The 17,244-nt window shown below is 40.3% G+C and overlaps 1 protein-coding gene across 2 annotated transcripts in view; it reads right to left on the minus strand.

The window, feature by feature from the left end:
• Window positions 1-17,244, minus strand: part of Iqch (IQ motif containing H) — a 198,621-nt gene that overhangs the window by 149,353 nt on the left and 32,024 nt on the right. For both annotated transcript variants that reach the window (XM_013518930.1, XM_013518931.1), the window contains exon 5: window positions 6,599-6,715. In XM_013518930.1, the coding sequence (XP_013374384.1) occupies window positions 6,599-6,715 (117 nt within the window). The remainder of the gene's footprint in view (window positions 1-6,598; window positions 6,716-17,244) is intronic.

Genomic DNA, 17,244 nt, shown 5'->3' on the forward strand with positions numbered 1-17,244 from the left:
GTTTCCTCATGTAAAATGGTTATAAAGATGGCATCTACTTATAGGTGAAAGGACTAAATAAGCTAAGGTGCATAAAGCTCTTACTACACTATCTGGCATGCTTAACACATGCCATTATTTTTGAAAGACTGACCAAAACGATTTGTGTCATGTATCATTCTAAGACATTCTATCAGGTCCCATTTAGAGATCTCAGAATCCTTCTCTTCCAGACTTCACCTAGAGCTTCAAAACAAATGAATTTTGAGTCCAAATGTTGAGATGATGCTTTATTGTTGAGTGATAGCTGTAGCTGTAAATAAAGTAATATTGACACCCTGCACTGCAAATGGAAGATCACAGCTCATTTTGAATTGCGTAAGAGCCAAGTTTAGCAAGAAATGAATCTGTCTGTAATGCTGTATTATTCACAACTTAACATATATTACTATCATTGTACAGTTGGCAGTTAACACTGTGCAAAAATTCGGGACCAGAGAATTTGCCTGGCATTTTAGCTGATGGTAACACATATGCATTCTAATACTAATGATGCCAGTTAATGTTCACGGAATGCTTACTAGGAAGGCCAGACATTGCTTTAAGACTATTACACGTATTAACTCATGTAACCTTTGCTTGTTTGTATGATTATTACAGAAATGCACATGAGCAGATCTAAATTTCAAAATATGACTAACAAAAAAGCTGTACCTTATTTAACTAAAAATACCTTTATGGGAAATTCAAATGTACACACACACACATACAGATAACTTAACAGAACAAATTAGCTCACTGGTAGGCTAATGCATTAAAATTCGATATCTCACCTAAATATGCAAATATTGTTCCTTATTATGCTTTAAAATAGCTTAAGTATTTAACATAAAAATGAAATGGGAATTAAATGCTTGTAGCTTCTTTGAAACTCACTGGAGTTCTCTGCAACAAATTAAAAAGCCTTACTTCTCACTTGCACTAGCGTGTGAAAAGCGTTGAAGCAGATTCTTTTCTGAAAGCACAGGTGTGAAGAAAAGAGAAGGAAATAAGATTATTTTTAAATGCTAATTTGTTTTCCAGAAAGACAAGGGCCTTGATAAGCGCTTGTTATGTGCCACTATAATATATTACCCATAACCCCCAGGTTACCTCTGCCTGGCGGGCATCATTATCCTGGCTGTACAGATCAGGAGACTGAGGGAGCCAGGGTGTTACTTCCAGCCCCTCCCACAAGTTGCCACCCATCCCCCTACCCCTTTTTATAAGTGAGAACGAGCGAGGGAGAGGCACCTACTCCTGGAAATGGCTCGTTAGCAGCAAGGCTGTTTCTGGAATCCAGGAGCAAGTCCCTTTCACTGGGTAAAAACCGTCTCATACAGCCCACCGGGGGATGCCTTCCTTGACAACCAGGCTGAGCGGGGCCAAAATATCACGACTTCACTCCAGACCGCATCAGGTTGTACAGCTTCAAAGCAGAGACTGCACAGAAGGGGAGGACATATCAGTCTTCTCCATAGCACGTGTTATGTGTCCAACACTGCCTGGTGCTGTGGAGGGTTTGAAAAGCAGATAAACAGGACAGACTACAGCCCCCGTCCTCATAGCTATGTAGGAAAGATGGCATCGCCCTATGAAATATTAAGTAGTATCCCCAGGAGGCATCTCAGCAATATTCTGGATCCCGCCCCTGGCCCCTACAACAGTGTAAGTTTCTAAAGGACAGTATAAAACAATGACACAGGGGCTGGGGATTTAGCTCAGCGGCAAAGTGCCTGCCTGGCAAGTGCAAGGTCGTGAGTTCGGTTCCCGGTACTGGAGAAAAACCAAAAACCAAAAAAAAAAAAACAATGACACAGTACACTATGCGACACTCACCAGTTGTAATTAATATTTCCAGAGCACTTCTTTGTACCAGGACCTCTGCTAAGTGCTCTGGTTTAACTCCCTTAAATCTTAGTACCATCCTACGAGATGGACATTTTACGTAGGAGGAAATGGAGGTGTTTCTGGGGACCCCCCCAGTGTAGCGACAGTGTGACTAGAATCACTACCTTAAATGCTTCCAGTTCACTGCAGGGTCCGTTTGGGGCTGTTCGCAGGACCTTAGCCCAGAAGCTTAGGAACTACGGTGTTTGAAGGCAGTTAGAGACTCCCCACAGCGTGGCTTTTGAGGAATGTTATGCAGTGAGGGTGTAACTTCTAATTGCTTGTCCCTACTCCCTGGGCGTTGGGGTTTCCAGAAACACTCCAGCCACTGTCACATTGCTTTCTTCTCTCCCATGACGCCAAAAATAACAACATGCAAAGGCAACACACACCACCTCCACCACTGTGGACCGGGTCGGGCACAAGCCATCACTGTGTTTCCAGAAGCTCTCTCTGAGCCACCAGCGTCAGGAAATGGGGTGCCATGCGCGCCATTGCAGTCCTTGGGTAATGACTGCGTGTCATAAATAGGATATGGCGTTTCAGAACATCTTTAAAGCTATTTCCTTTTGTTTGACTAATTTAATTTACCAAATGCTCCTGGGAAAAGTGGGGGGCAAGATGCTGACTCCACACTTCCTGAAAAATCAACATTTTCTTTTTAAACTGCTCTCAAAGAAATTACATCTGATTGTTGCCTGCTGCCTCCCTCCACCTCTACCTCTGTCAAAATCCTGCCCTGGCAGGTGCGAGGGAGAATAGATGCAGAACTTGAGTGAATACCCACATCTGTTTTTGGAAAAAGGGAACAGAAGCAGCACAGAAGGAAGGAAAGGAGATAATTGCTGGCTTGAACTACAATACATTTTACTTGTGGGCAAAGGGCCAGCTTACAGCAGGCGGAATATGCAGGCCCATCTTATTGGGATTCAGGGGTGGGCCTCCGTTCTTGTCCGGAGACAGCTGTAAACCAGCAGCCCATAGCATCACAATCAGGCAGAGGGTTTTGTCAAGGAATGCTGATTTGTACAGAAGCCGCTTTGTCTGCTTCCACTGCACCCCTGCCTAGTGAAATGACAGTCAATCTCTGATTCCAGATGACAAGAACTGGATAAAAACTTAAAACAAATGGCGACCTTTCAAAAGATTAATTTGTTTACCAACACAATGTTCCCTCTTTGTCATCTGAGATGGAGGTGACCTTCACTTTCCCATATCTAGGCCGAAAGGATGCTGACTATAGTCATCTGTTAAGTTAACTCCGTCTCAGCAATTATTCCCTTTTTTATTTTTAGTGACAAGAAGGGTTTATTAATTCACTCTGCTTCTTGTTATGGTTTATAAATGCAACAAGCTCATTCTGAATTACTGCAGTGTAACATCAATTTGTTTAAATCTAATTCTGCTACCGTTGCCAAATTATGTCGTGACTGTAATTGTGGCCATATGCATGGGCTTAGAACACAATCATGTTTTGAAATCGTCCTTCTACCCACCGCCCCACGCCCCCGCCCTTTACGTCTGGTATTTCTTCTAATCATTTGACATTAACACAATTGCCTCGCTTCCATTACTTTATCATCTCAGAAATGAATGCGCTTTCGGTGAGAGGGAGATTACTATGTACAACCCAAGTGAAACAGTAAAGAATGAAAGTATGATTTGTGAAGTGTGGTTGCTACCCAACTAAGTTAGTGAAAAACACTGCATAACGTATGACTCATAAAATCTAGAAATCATAATAGTATTAAATTCCATCTCATGAATAAATAAAAGATTCTAAGTTTACATTGCATTATATATTTATTTATTTGGAAAGTGGGACCGAAGGACTGGTATAATTCTACAGCAACTCATAGCTTGCCAAAAAGAAAAATGTTTTTATGATTCTTTTCTAGGTCATAACAGTTATTATCAGAGTTATTTGTGCAGCAATTCAAAGCAATGTTTTGTTTGGCTATTTTGTTATGCATTCATAATCGTTCTTTTAAAATTCATGTTAACAGATACATGTTTCAAGCCTTTTAAGAAACGCTTTTTATTTAAAAAAAATAAATCAAAGTCAAATTTTCTGTACATCTTTTAGTGTGTTGCATTATAAAGTCTAACTAGAACTAGACGCCAGTGCATACATACGAACGGTACCAGGGATTTCTTCCCGGCTCCTCGTACAAATAAGGATCCACTCAACAACATGTTACGGGGGTTGTTTGGTTTTTATCTGGCAGATTTAAGATTTGGAAAAAATCCTTAGTGAGTTTCACTTTTAATGGTTTTGTTTTGTAAATTATTTTGCACAATACAGTCACAGAATATAAAATTCTGAAGGCAGCTTGTGACACGCCTGTCTGTGCAGGACGTTTTCAAAGCCCTGAAATCTTCTGGCAGCTCCTTATTATCACGAGGACAGCACCTTTCCATCAGAAGGAAATAGTATTCCCAGCTCCTGTGAACTAATAAGGTAAACTGGCTACCTATTCAAATGTGCTTTGTCAAAATTGCCTCAGATTATTTATAGGCTTTTGACAAGCTGTTCAAGTTTCATAAGAAGTTAAAGAAACACATGGCCCTCAGCTGCCAAATAGTAATCCCCTTCGAGTGTTCAGAGCGGTTCTGAAAAGCGATCAGCTCTTGTGTTGCTTTTTTAATCAGCTGCACCTCTCAATGCTAATGCTTCAGTATAGGTAAGTGCTTTTAAAGACCATTTTTATAAGTGGTAAGACATGGCTACATTTGCCCTCAAATGCATTACATGATCGCTTAAAAACAAATACTCTAGGGGCTGGGGATTTAGCTCGGCGGCACAGTGCCTGCCTGGCATGCACGAGGTCGTGAGTTCGATTCCCAGTACCAGAAAATAAAACAACAACAACAACAAAATGTAAAACAAAACAAAACAAAAAAAACAAATACTCTAATACTTCTGTCAAAGGACTTTCTGAACAGTAATTCTGTTTCCTAAATCCAAAATGAGAATGCTATTTTTCAGGTAGTGCCCTCATATATTTTCATCAACATACAATGATAGAGTCAGCAAACCATTTTGATCAAAACGCCAACAGTTCGAGCAACATAGTGTACATCCAATTTTAAAACGCTCTGGTGTAGATTTTTATGGACTCAAATTTTATGAAACAAAGGGATCTTTGATAAGGAAAATGAATATACATTATCAATATTCATACAGGACAAACTACTCCCCCATGTCCTGTTTGCTTGAAGTACACGGAAACAATAAGCATGACACACATTCTACTTAGAAATTAGAAAAAAATATAGTGAATAACAAAGATACTGGCCCAAATTTGGGATTTAATTTTGCATCCCCTATTGAAGTCTGAATCTTCTATCAGATCCCTAAAGCAAAGCTTAATTCTCCCTACAACTAGAGGTTTGCCTTTAAGAATTCCAACACTCAACACAGAAAGTTTGCAGGAAATGCTGCCATTGCCCTAGGCTACAAAGCCTCAGCACTCCACCAGCTAAGCCAATATTAATTCTAGATGGAAGAGAAAAACCAACAACGACAAAAGAGAAATCTGCTTCTGTCTGTACAGCCAGAGAAATAATATTTTTATTTCAAGGGCTTTTGGGCTCATGGGAAGCAGATAAAAACCCTTTCACATTATTCACAGTGACATTTTAAATAAAGTTTCAGCAGGAATAAAAATATCTAACTTTCTGGTTATTTCTTAGGCTATAAAAGTATTTCTATGATAAAGTGCTCTTAAAGCGAACCTGTTAGGATAACATAAAGCACATAAAAGAGGCTGAAAATATATTTCTAAGTTACACGAAGGAAGTAGGCAGTTGAAAACGTCTATGAGGGAAATTTGGAAGATTAATCTCAGAGACTATTGTGCTGGTTAGAAAATGGCTTTGCAATTTAATCCTACAGTTAATCTTGTTTTTAGTTTTAATTTCACCAACATATACATTTAAGAGCTTTGGAGAGACACACAGGTGAAAAAAATGTACTCTAAAAAAATGGATAGATTCCACCTCAGTAATTGTTTATAGCATTAGAAATAATCTCGAATTAAATAATTTCACTATTAAAAATGAAGCCCTACCCTTAATTCTCCTAAGAAAACCCCACAGCACAGAAAGAGTACAGTCCTCGCTTTGGGACACTTTAGTAGCAAGTCAGTGGCAAAAAATAAGAATAGCTTCAGAGATTCCTTCATGCGAATCTACATTTGATTATTTTCCCCTCTCATTATTTTGCTGACATAAAAGACGAGTTCCTGCTTGCTTCAGATTTAGAATATTGTTAAATTCTTGCATTATAGGGGTATACATAATTTGAAGTAGGGCACTTAGCTGTTGTTTTTATTTTTCTAGTGGAAAGCCTACTATCCAAGATACACAACATTTAAAATTTCTCTGTTAACTCATTTTGTCATTAAATTACTTTTCCTTGTTATAATTATGGAACTGTTTAGGAATATCAAATACAACAGAGAGGTCTGAATGAGCTACGAACGGGTTTTTCAAAATAGCTTTACATTTTCTTAATCATTGCTAATGACAGACAGAACGAAAGCCACTCTGTTTCATCTCCAAAAAAATTCATAGGACAAAAAAATCCCATTTTCACTTTAAATCCACATTATCCCTTAGACCACTAATAAATGACTTTTGATTCTTAAAAAAAAATTAAGTGTTATTAAAACAACTCATTACTTACACGTGCTTTTCTCTGATTAGTATATGGCAGTCTGATTCCATAGCTCGCATTTACAGCAGCTCGGTGGTGCATGTTTTCAGGATCTTGCATGATTTTTACATTTAACGCTATCTTTTGCTGCAACAAAGAAACAATGAAACTTTCATGCCCGCTGAACAAAAATGCTACCATCTTATATTCTCACAGGAATACTAATTTCTTTGAAAATAAGGATTTTAATGTAATTATCACTGGAAAATATATTTGGGTCTTTTATTTAGGCTGCTAATTGGTCCCTTTAATTCACTGAGAAGGAACTTTGTGCAGATTTTCCTCTATGTACCCAACTGCTCACGCAAATATAACCCGAGACACTATCTCTTCTCAGAAATAGTGCTCTAAGTCAGTCAAGGTGGACAAAGGACAAGAATACTTGGTTTCAATTTATTTTTAGCTCCCTAGGTTGAGGATTCTGTCAATGAAATCAATGCTACAAATACACAGGTAGAGGGCTCCCTTGATCTGTTCATGCGGCCACTTTCCTCCAGGGACACTTGCAGGTAGCTCTCAGTCTGGACCTGATCAGTTTATCACAGTAGATGTATCTACTCCTTCACGGAGACTTTGCTGCCCATAAGGATAATTTGTGCTTCCAAGTAGAAAAAATATAAGCATCTTGCTCACACAGATCCATGACTGCTGATGGTTATAGAGAAACCACAAGCGGGCAGCACAGTGGTGGTGAAGAGGGGCACTGGATGGGGGCCGGAAGCCCTGGGTGCCAGCTCCGCCTCCACCCCGGACTGCTGAGCGGGATCCTGTGGAAGTACTTCACCTCTCTGGACATCAGTTTCTTTACTTGTAAAATGTGACAGCTAGACTTGATCATTTCCCAAACTCTCCCCCAACTCTGGCATTCTATGGCAGGAAGCTAGGGATGTGGTATCACCAACAATTTCTAACACCTTTTGTGACTTGCTTATTGTGATATAATTCACACCCCATAAAACTCAACCCTTTAGAATATACAATTCAATGGTTTTTAGAATATTCACAGAGCTGTGCAAGCATTGCAGCTTATTCTAGAATATTCTCATCACCCCAAAATGAGACCTCCTACCCATTAGCAATCCCTTCCCCTTTCTTCCTCTCCTGAGCCCCAGATAATCACTAATCCACTTCCAGTCTCTATTGATGTATGTGTTCTGGACATTTCTTGGGAATGAAATCGTAGAATATGCACCTTTGTGACTTGTAGTATTTTTTTTTTAAAGTGGCTGGAGGTACTATGAACAACTTTGAAAGCTGATTTTAGTTCAATTAAACATCACTGTTCTGAAGCTGAAGGTATACAGTTCAGTGGAAGAGCACTTGCCTACCATGTGTGAGGTCCTGGTGTTAATCCCCAGAACCAAAAAAAAAAAAATAGCATCTTAGTTCTGAGATCTGATGCAATGTAAAAACCATTGTAGGAACCAGATAGATTAGATCATGATTCAGTTATTTCTTTAATCGTAAGCATTCATAAATGGCCTAAGGTCCAAGTGTAGGGAAAGGCTATAAAAATACCTTTGGAATGTAATGTGGACTAGATATAAGCTACTTCTTAACACATGCTCCAAGCCTTCCTTGTATTTATAAAATGGCATTTTAGTAACCAAATCTACAAATAACTGCCCTCAACTCTCTGGTTTACGTAGCCCATGTGGAGACACAGGTTGCAAACATGGTGTATCCTGTAAGTTTCTCCTTCAGGGGAATGTGAGGATAAAGGGAACGAATGCCTAATTACAAACGGCTTTTCTTCTGTGGCTAACCCATACTCTCGGGTTTTTGCACGGGAGCCTAGTGCCTCTTTTATTGAAATTAATACCTGAACATAATTTTTTTCCTTCTTAATTAAACTTTGAGAATAATTTCCATTCTACCAAGGATCAGGAAATTGCTAATATGTATTATATTGACTGGATGAGGTTTCTGTAATTAGGGTGTTTTAAAAATGTGTGTTCTGGATACAGTTGATGGTAATAGCTTCATCTATCACGTCTAGGCTTTGTTAGAACTTTTTCATTCTGGGATCACTGTCTCAGTGGACCAGAGCAGTTTTCTTCATTTTACTGTGCTCCTTCAGCTTTGTGCGGTTATGGGACTGGTGCAGGGAAAAAATGACCAAATACAGAATCACTGTTAAACCTGGCTTTAAAATCCAGCTGTTGTCTGGCCATTTTTGCATTTCTGTGGCACTGGACAGAGATATTTCTAGAAATAAATCAGTATGTAAACGGAAACAAAAATGATAGGTTGTAACATAAATTCTTTATTGTTGGCTTCTAAACAACAGGAAAGATCTCTTAACATTATTAATAGTCTAATATTTACTCTTTTAAACCAAAGTGTGTGTGTACCAAAATAATAATATATAGCATGCCTAATTTAATTTCCCTATAAAAATTTATTACATGAATATATATTTAGATAATATATCAAATGGGTTTACTGAAAACCACGGCCAAATACTTCAAAACATGAATTTGTCTTACAAACCATCTATAAGAATATATAGGAAAATACTTATAAGTATCAGCTGCATTATTAGATCCAGTTTAAGGTTTTTTTCCAAGAAAAAACAATTACAGATATTTTTTAAAAATAAAATTAAGCATTCCTTTAAGCAGAAAACATGTTCTGGAAGATGATCATTTTTTACCAGTGGTATGATAAATATCAGAAATAATTTCTAAAAAGTTTTCTTAAATTGGTCAAGAAAAGACAGCAATTTATTTAATTTATCTTGAGTCACTGAACAGTCTAAACTTGGTCTTCTCTCCTTTTGATAGTAATTACAAGCAGATATATCAAATGTGACTCTCATTTAGACTTCGGTTTGTAAGAACAAAAGTTATTATCAGAGCCAATTACTGTTTTACCTACATGGCTGCACAGAAGCAGGGAGCTCAATTTTCATCTCATCAGTGATTTTGTGGTATTTATTTTATTACTATGCCCACAAAGCTATATAAGAAGGAAATAGCTTATGCTATTAAAACTAGGGTTGGAATATAAGAGGCTAAGGTTTCTTTTAGAAGAACTTCTGAATTAAAAACACTAGGCAGCTTGTAATGCCAGCTCCCCAGACATGGGCAGACCATAAAATGACACTCATCTGAGAAGCAGCTCCCACACAGAGTAATCAAAATTGAAATGCTTCACAAACAAAGTTGAGAGAGCCTATTTACCAAGTTACAGTATTCTCAGCATAACACCATTCTCAACAGCGTTTGCCACGAGTAATGTCTTCTAACGTGGAGATTGCTTAATGTCATATTCCCACTGGTCAAAGGGATCTGCCATTTAATCTCAGAGCCAGAGAAAAGGCAAATAGGAGAATAATTCTCCTACCTTCCACTCTCATTGTACTGGAAAGAACAATAGACATTAAGTCTTGGTTCAAGTCCTACGATCTAGACTTCCCATCTGAAAAACTGGGTAATAATACCCAGGCTGCAAGGTTATTTCTGAGGTTCAAATGACTAATGCATGTTAAGTATCTTATAAATTATAAAGTACTATTCAGTGGCCAACTTTAAAGGAGTTCCTAATAGCCAAAAAATAATGACTATAATGGATTGAAACATTTCAAATATACAAAACCCATGAGTTCTTTTTTTTTTCTTTTATTTAGTTTTTTTTTTCTTGTCTTTTTGAGACAGGGTCTCACTATGCAGTTCAGGCTGGCCTTGAGCTCACTTTGTAGCCCAGGCTGGCCTCGAACTCGCAACGATTCTCTTGCCTCAGCCTCCCAAGTACTGGGATTATAGGCGTGCACCACCACGCCAGGCTTTTTAAATTTTTTTTATTTATTTGGTTTTTTGTCTTTCCCATGAGTTCTTAATATTTCCCCTTTCCTCAAAAACCTAATGGCAAAGTTGATAAATTAATCAAAAACTGATAAAAAAGAAATCAAGGCTTTATCCTACTTTTCCTCAAAAAACTGTTCTACCAAGGATTTACTAAGGAACAGTTTTTCATAGATGCTAATAAATGTTGAGGAAATGAAAGAATTATAAAAGTCATTAGTTCACAATTCCTAATGAAATAATATACTTAGGTAAACATCAGTTTATTACTGCTACTAGGTGAAAGGTTATAGAGGGTTTTGTAAGAGATCAAGCTGATAATACCTGGAGTTACTGATAAATCTTAATATCATTAAAAGAGAAAAAAAAGAAATTACCTCTTGATAAACTATAAAAGAAAGTACACAGCACAACCTATGAAGCGTTCCTGCCAAGAGGATGGAACCTGAAAGTAATCAAACTTACAGATAAAACTACCACTTTAAAAGAAATACAAGGGACAGAGGAACACACAAAATGACACCATGAGATTGCAATCAACAAATCCAGATCATAGAAAAAAATTTACATGAAAAATGACCTGGTTTCTTCAACAAATAAATGCCATTTTTTAAATGAGGGAAACTGCCATAGATAAAATAAGATACCACCACAACGTACGAGTTATTTATATCCTCAAACAATAGAAAGACAATTTTTAATACAACTGGGGAAACTGGGCATGGATGGGGTATTATATAATATTAAAATTTGTTATTGTTAGATGTGATAATAGTTACCTTTTTAAAATAATGGTTTTCTCAGCCAAGCATGGGGGCACACACCTGTAATCCTAGCACTTGGGAGACTGAGCCAGGAGGACTGCCGTGAGTCCAGGGCCAGCCTGAACTGCACAGTGAGATTCTGTCTCAAAAAACAAACAAATAAACAAACAAGGCCTTCTCAAAGAATATACTATGTGGTAAAATAATCTGACATTGCCAAAAAACATGGAGTAAAGTATAGAGAGCCCTCCTGGTCCTCACTGCGGCCCAGGAAGTTCATATTTGTAACCCCATGAAAAGTTATTGGAATTCTAGCAAGTCAATTCCAATCTACCACTTCCAGTACAGCCCATGGCGAGAATAAAGACACTAAGGCATATTTGTAGTTATGGGAGCCCAGGGGTCCTAAGTCCAGCCACGATGATGGCCATCTGGAACAAAGGCCTCCACCCAAGGCCGAGCCCAGGTTTTATTCATTCTTGAAGAAGGGAGTGGCTTGAGGATGAGTGACTGTGAGAACAGCGGGAAGTAGGTGAGTGCCGTGAGCTGGGCTAGGTAGGAGCCTTGAAATCACCTCTGCAAATGCACAGAGAAGGCTATACAGAAAGAGTAATCTGGGTAACACAACTGAGAGAGTATCTAATGTTTGGGGTCGGTGCTTCAGCTCTGATATGTAATCTTTCAAGCCCCAGGAAGTCATAGCCTCTATCCCAAGGCTCATCCCAGCGGACAACATTGGCTCACACATCCCGCCTCATCCCGGCTCACTGGAGGGAGCAAGGGGCGGGGGTCAGGTCGGGGAAACACGCCTGCCATCTCCAAGGATCACCACCAGCACCTTGGCTGGACCAATATGCGTTGCTTAAAGCCAGTTGAAGGGATGAGGAACAGTCCCAGCCAGCTCTGTATATATCGATATATGGAAACAGGATCAGGCTCAGCCGGAACAGAGACAGCTGCTCCTCTTTCAAGGAGAGTCACCTAGGTGATCTTCCACAGTAAACAGATGATGTAAGAATGGTAAAATTATGCCTCCTGTTAAAACTGGGTGATGGTTCCATGGATTTTATTTTGTACCTATTCAAAAATATATTTTCTTAATAAAAAGTCATTACAATTATGGTACGATGAAAACATAATTATTCATATTGTTTTGAGACAGTATCTTGCTATGCTGTTCAGACTGGCTTTGAACTCACTTTGTAACCCACACTGGCCTCAAACTCACATCAATCTTCCTGCCCCAGCCTCCTGAGTGCTGGAATTACAGGCATCATTATTATTTTTTATTTCAGCTCTGTCATTCTATGCACTATGACTTTCCCTCTTATCTCCTTATTCGGGCTAGAAGGACCAACAAGTAGAATCCCCCAAGACCACAGCATCCTTAGCTCCATGCAGCTTCTAAATAGCCCAGCTGCTACCCAACTCCTGCAGGTCAAAACCTTAAAACTGCACTACCTCTACTCAGAAGTGCCCTTCCTGTAACTCCTGTAGGAGTTGAACTGGAGAATAAAAGGTGGAAAGAGAGAGCTGACATTTATTCAGCTCCCATTTTGTGCCAGGCACCAAATAGGTGGGCATTGTTATAGCCAGCTAATTTAATTTAGTCTTTAAATTGGCAGGAGAGCCAGGCATGGTGGTGCATACCTGTAATCCCAGCACTCGGGAGGCTGAGGCAGGAGGATTGTTGTGAGTTCAAGACCAGCCAGGGCTACAAACTGAGCTCAAGGCCAGCCTGAACTGCATAGGGATACCCTGTCTCAAAAAGACCAAAAAAAATTGGCAAGAGAAGAGTGTGTGACGTTATCAATACTTGCAATGAGGACAATTGAGCGACTTCTCATGGTTGCACAACCCCCAAGCGGGGAGGCAGAATTTGATTCATGTCTGAGAGACAGCTGCAGGGACACGGGGCAGGTGCACCCCTGGGGCCTCAACTTAGGGCCTGCTACCCACTAAAAGTATGGTGGGTGTGCTTCCTTGCCCTCACTCTTCCCAACAGCCTTCCTGACCTCAAAAACCAGGTGCATCCTTAAAGTCAGGATGCCTTCACCATAGCATCTCCACGAATAAACCAGATGGGAGGATAAAACTATTGGGATCATCACAGAGGGGCAGAGGCCACGCTAACTCCTGGGCCCTTAACGCGTTAGTCCTTAAAAGCATGAAGTGTTATCTTCTGAGGCAGTCAGGACACAAACGCTGCTTTTGCTAAGAAACAGTGACTTTTCATTCGAGCCTACAGATATGCAATGAGTCACTAACACCAGGATAAAATTTGGAGTCTCTTTCTTCATTTTGTACCTGTCTCCATTACTTTAATTTTGGGGTGAGATCCCTGCTCAGCTATGCACGTAGTCACATTAATCACATGAGAAGTGTCTGCCGAAAAGCTAGTCGTACAAGGTTTGTTAGCCCTGAGGTTACCTAACCTATCTCATCTGCCTTCAAGGCCGAGGATACCGAGAGTAACTATGGTATTCGCATGGTTTGCAGGGACATTCAGGTGCCAGCTTTGACGGTGTCCTATTCCAGACCCCTGGAATGGTGCATGGGGCTCTGGCCATTTCTCTAAACCCGCAGTCAACCCGGGTTCCAGCCGAGTCTCTGAAAAACTGAGGCTGTCCCCAGCCCAAGCAGAAGCTGTTGTTTCATGGGGACTACACGGCCTCCTTCACATTGTACGGAATTCCCTGCGGCCACCTTGTAGAAACAGAATGCAGATAATGGTCAACCAGACCCCAGCCCAGCCTAGAAACTCCATGAAAACTGGGCCCTTTCCTTTGCTGACATCCAGCCTGATCCTCTCCACGGTGCTGTGCGTGGCCCCTCCAACTCATCCTCTCTATTCTCTGCTACCTCCCCATGAAAGCTTTGCCTGCCTTCTCTTACTCCATGGCCTGCTTTTCAATTTCCATTATCTCTGGGTCAAAGGACACCACGTCTGATATCATTCCTGGCTGTCTATCCCACACTTTAACGTCTCCCGTCTCCACAGGTACTGCCTGGGCTCGTGGCATCAGGGACTGCTGCACAGGCCTCTGTAACATTCCCTAGGGATGGATCCCTCTGCTTCCCATCCATCCTTTGCAGACCAGCTACCTCCGAGTGCCAGCGGGGCTGCATCTCTTACCCTTAAGCTCCCCTGTAGTTTCCGTTAGGGTGACTCGGTCTCATCTCTCCCTAACCCCATCCCCCTCTCCTGCCACTCCCCGCTTGCAGCTGTGCTCCATGCTGACTGAGCGGCCAGCTCCACGGTGGACGTCACAGTCTCCCCACCGCTGCAACTGAGACACCAGTCCCTCTTCTGGGGATGCTTTTGTGGCCCTCAAGGACCTTCTTGGGACCCTTTCTTCAAGGAACATAAAGACTTGGCCAACAAGTACATACACATGTATAAAGATCCAGGAATTTTTTTGTTTATTATTCTCTTTATTGTTTTACTCCTCTTTTTATTAGTACATGTTGGCAGTACACAATGATTACACACATCGCGAGGAGTTAGTATATGTATGAACACATCTTAATTATCTTTATCCTCCCCTCCCCTCCCCTCTTTCCTCTTTTCTCTCCATCTCTTGGTCCCCTTCTCCCTTGCAAAAGCTCTGTCTCCTTATTTCCTTTTATCTTCCATTTTGCTTTTTACACTTGGGTTTCTCATATAAGTGAAACCATGTGCTACTGAAGCTTGTGTGTCTGACTTATTTCATTTAACGTTATGGTCGCAAGGTGCACCCATTTTCCAACGAATGACTCCAATTTATTCTCCTGTCTAGTACTCCACTGTGTATAAATACACTTTTTATCCATGTTGATAGACAAATTGGTCACTGTCAAGATTTAACTCTTATGAATTGTGCTGCTATAAACGTGGGTTTGCATGTATCGCTGTAATATACTATCTTTAGCTCTTTCATCAAGATACCTAGAAAGGGAGTAGCTGGGTCTAATGGAATTTCTATTTTTAGTTTGTTGGGTTTTTTTTTTTCTTTTTTCTGTTTCTTTTGGTACCAGGAATTGAATTCAGGACCTCTCATTTGCCTGGCAGGTGCTGTGCTGCTGAGCTATATCCCTGGCCCTCTATTTTTAGTTTTTTGAGGACTCTCCACACTGATTTCCAAAGTGGTTGTACTAGTTTACACCCTTACCAACAATGAAGAAAGTTGCTCTTCCCCCGCAAGCTCAATAGCATTTATTATTATTATTATTATTATTTGATTTCTTGATAATGACAATTCTTTCTGGGATAAGATGGAATTTCAGTGTTGTTTTAATTTGCATTTCTCTAATGGCCAGAGATGTTGAACATTTTTTCATGTATTCCTTGGCTGTTTGTACTTCTGGAAAAAGTGTGTCTGTTCATTTCAGTTGCCCATGTTTGGTTGAGTCTTTTATTTGGGGGAGTCTAATTTTTTTGAGTTCTTTATATACTCTAGATACTAGTCCTCTGAAAAATAGCTGGAAAAAATTTTCCCCTTCTGTACGGTGTCTCTTCGCTCTATTGGTTGTTTCTTTTTCTATCCAGGGACTTCTTAATTTGATATGATCCCATTTGTTGATTCTTGATACTATTTCTTGTGCAGTTAGGGTTCTATTCAGGAAGTTCTTGCCTATGCCCATGTCTTCAAGAGTCTCATCTATTTCATTTTCCAGCGATTGTTTTTGTTTTAAAACTTAGGTCTTTGATACATTTTCATTCTAGATTAGTACACAGTGAGAGAGATGGGTCTAGATTCAGTCTTCTGCGTGTGACTAGCCAGTTTTCCCAGCATTTATTTAAAAGGCTATCTCTCTTCCAGTGTATGTTTTTGGTCCCTTTGTCAAAGATTAGATAGGGAAATGTGTCTGGAGAGGTTTCTGCATCCTCTATTCTGTTCCACTGAGGCTTTAGTCTGTTTTGTGCCAATACCGTGCTGATTTTATCACTGTAGCTTTGTAATACAACCTAAAATCTGGGAGTGTGACGTCTCCTAGTTTGCTCTTGTTGCCCAGAATTGCTTTTGCTATTCTGGGTCTCTTCTGGTTCCATATGAATTTTAAGATTGTTCTCTCTAGTTCTGTGAGGAGTGCTGCTGGTATTTTGATTGGTGTCTTAGCTACTTTTTCTTGTTGCTGAGACAAAATACCTGACACGCAGAGTCAAAGGAGGAAAGGTTTATTGTAGCTCACAGTTTGTAGAGGTTTCAGTTCATAGTTGGCTGGCTCTAAGGCAGGGCGGCATTGCAGACAGGCATCACAGAGGAGAAACAGATCATGGCAGGCAGAAGGCAGCAAAGTAGCAAGCAACAAGTGACAACCTTCTTTCTGTGCTTTATATTTTATCCAGGCTACCCACCCCTAGGTGAGTAGCACTCCCATCCAGGGAGGACCTTCTTATTATCTACTTTTAAAACTGTGCCAAACCAATTAGTGGATTCATTTAGTAATCACACACTGTCCTGGTTACTTTTCTCACAGCTGAGACAAAATACCCAACACCCAAAGTTAGAGGAAGAAAGGTTTACTGTGGCTCACAGTTTGAGGAAGTTTCAGTTCATAATCAGCTGGCTCCAAGGCAGCAGGGCATAGCAGAGGGATAGTGCAGTGGAGAAACAGTCTGTGGCAGGCAGAAGACAGAAGGCAGAAAGCAGAAGGCACCAAGATACAAGGGGCAATAGCAGCTTCTTTCTGCCACTTTTATATTCTATCTAGGCTACCTGGTTTAGGGCAGGTGCCAAACCAATCAGTAAACTAATTGAGTACTCACACACCCTTGATCCCAGCATCACACACTCTAGATCCAGCCACCTCTGAAAAGCCCCACCTATGACTGCCTGAGGCCTTGAGGGGACATCTAGATGCAAGCCATAACACTTGGGATTGCATTAAACCCATATATTAGTCTTGGGAGTTTGGTCATTTTGACAATATTCTTATCCAGGAACAGGGGTATCTTTCCATTCTCTGATGTCTTTTTTTTTTTTTTTTTTTTTTTTTTTTTGGGTTTCGCTGTGCAGTTCAGGCTACCCTGCACTTGCCAGGCAGGTGCTTAAGCCACTGAGCT

Source organism: Chinchilla lanigera, unplaced genomic scaffold (assembly GCF_000276665.1).
Source record: "Chinchilla lanigera isolate Chin_1 unplaced genomic scaffold, ChiLan1.0 scaffold00049, whole genome shotgun sequence".
Lineage (NCBI taxonomy): Eukaryota > Metazoa > Chordata > Mammalia > Rodentia > Chinchillidae > Chinchilla > Chinchilla lanigera.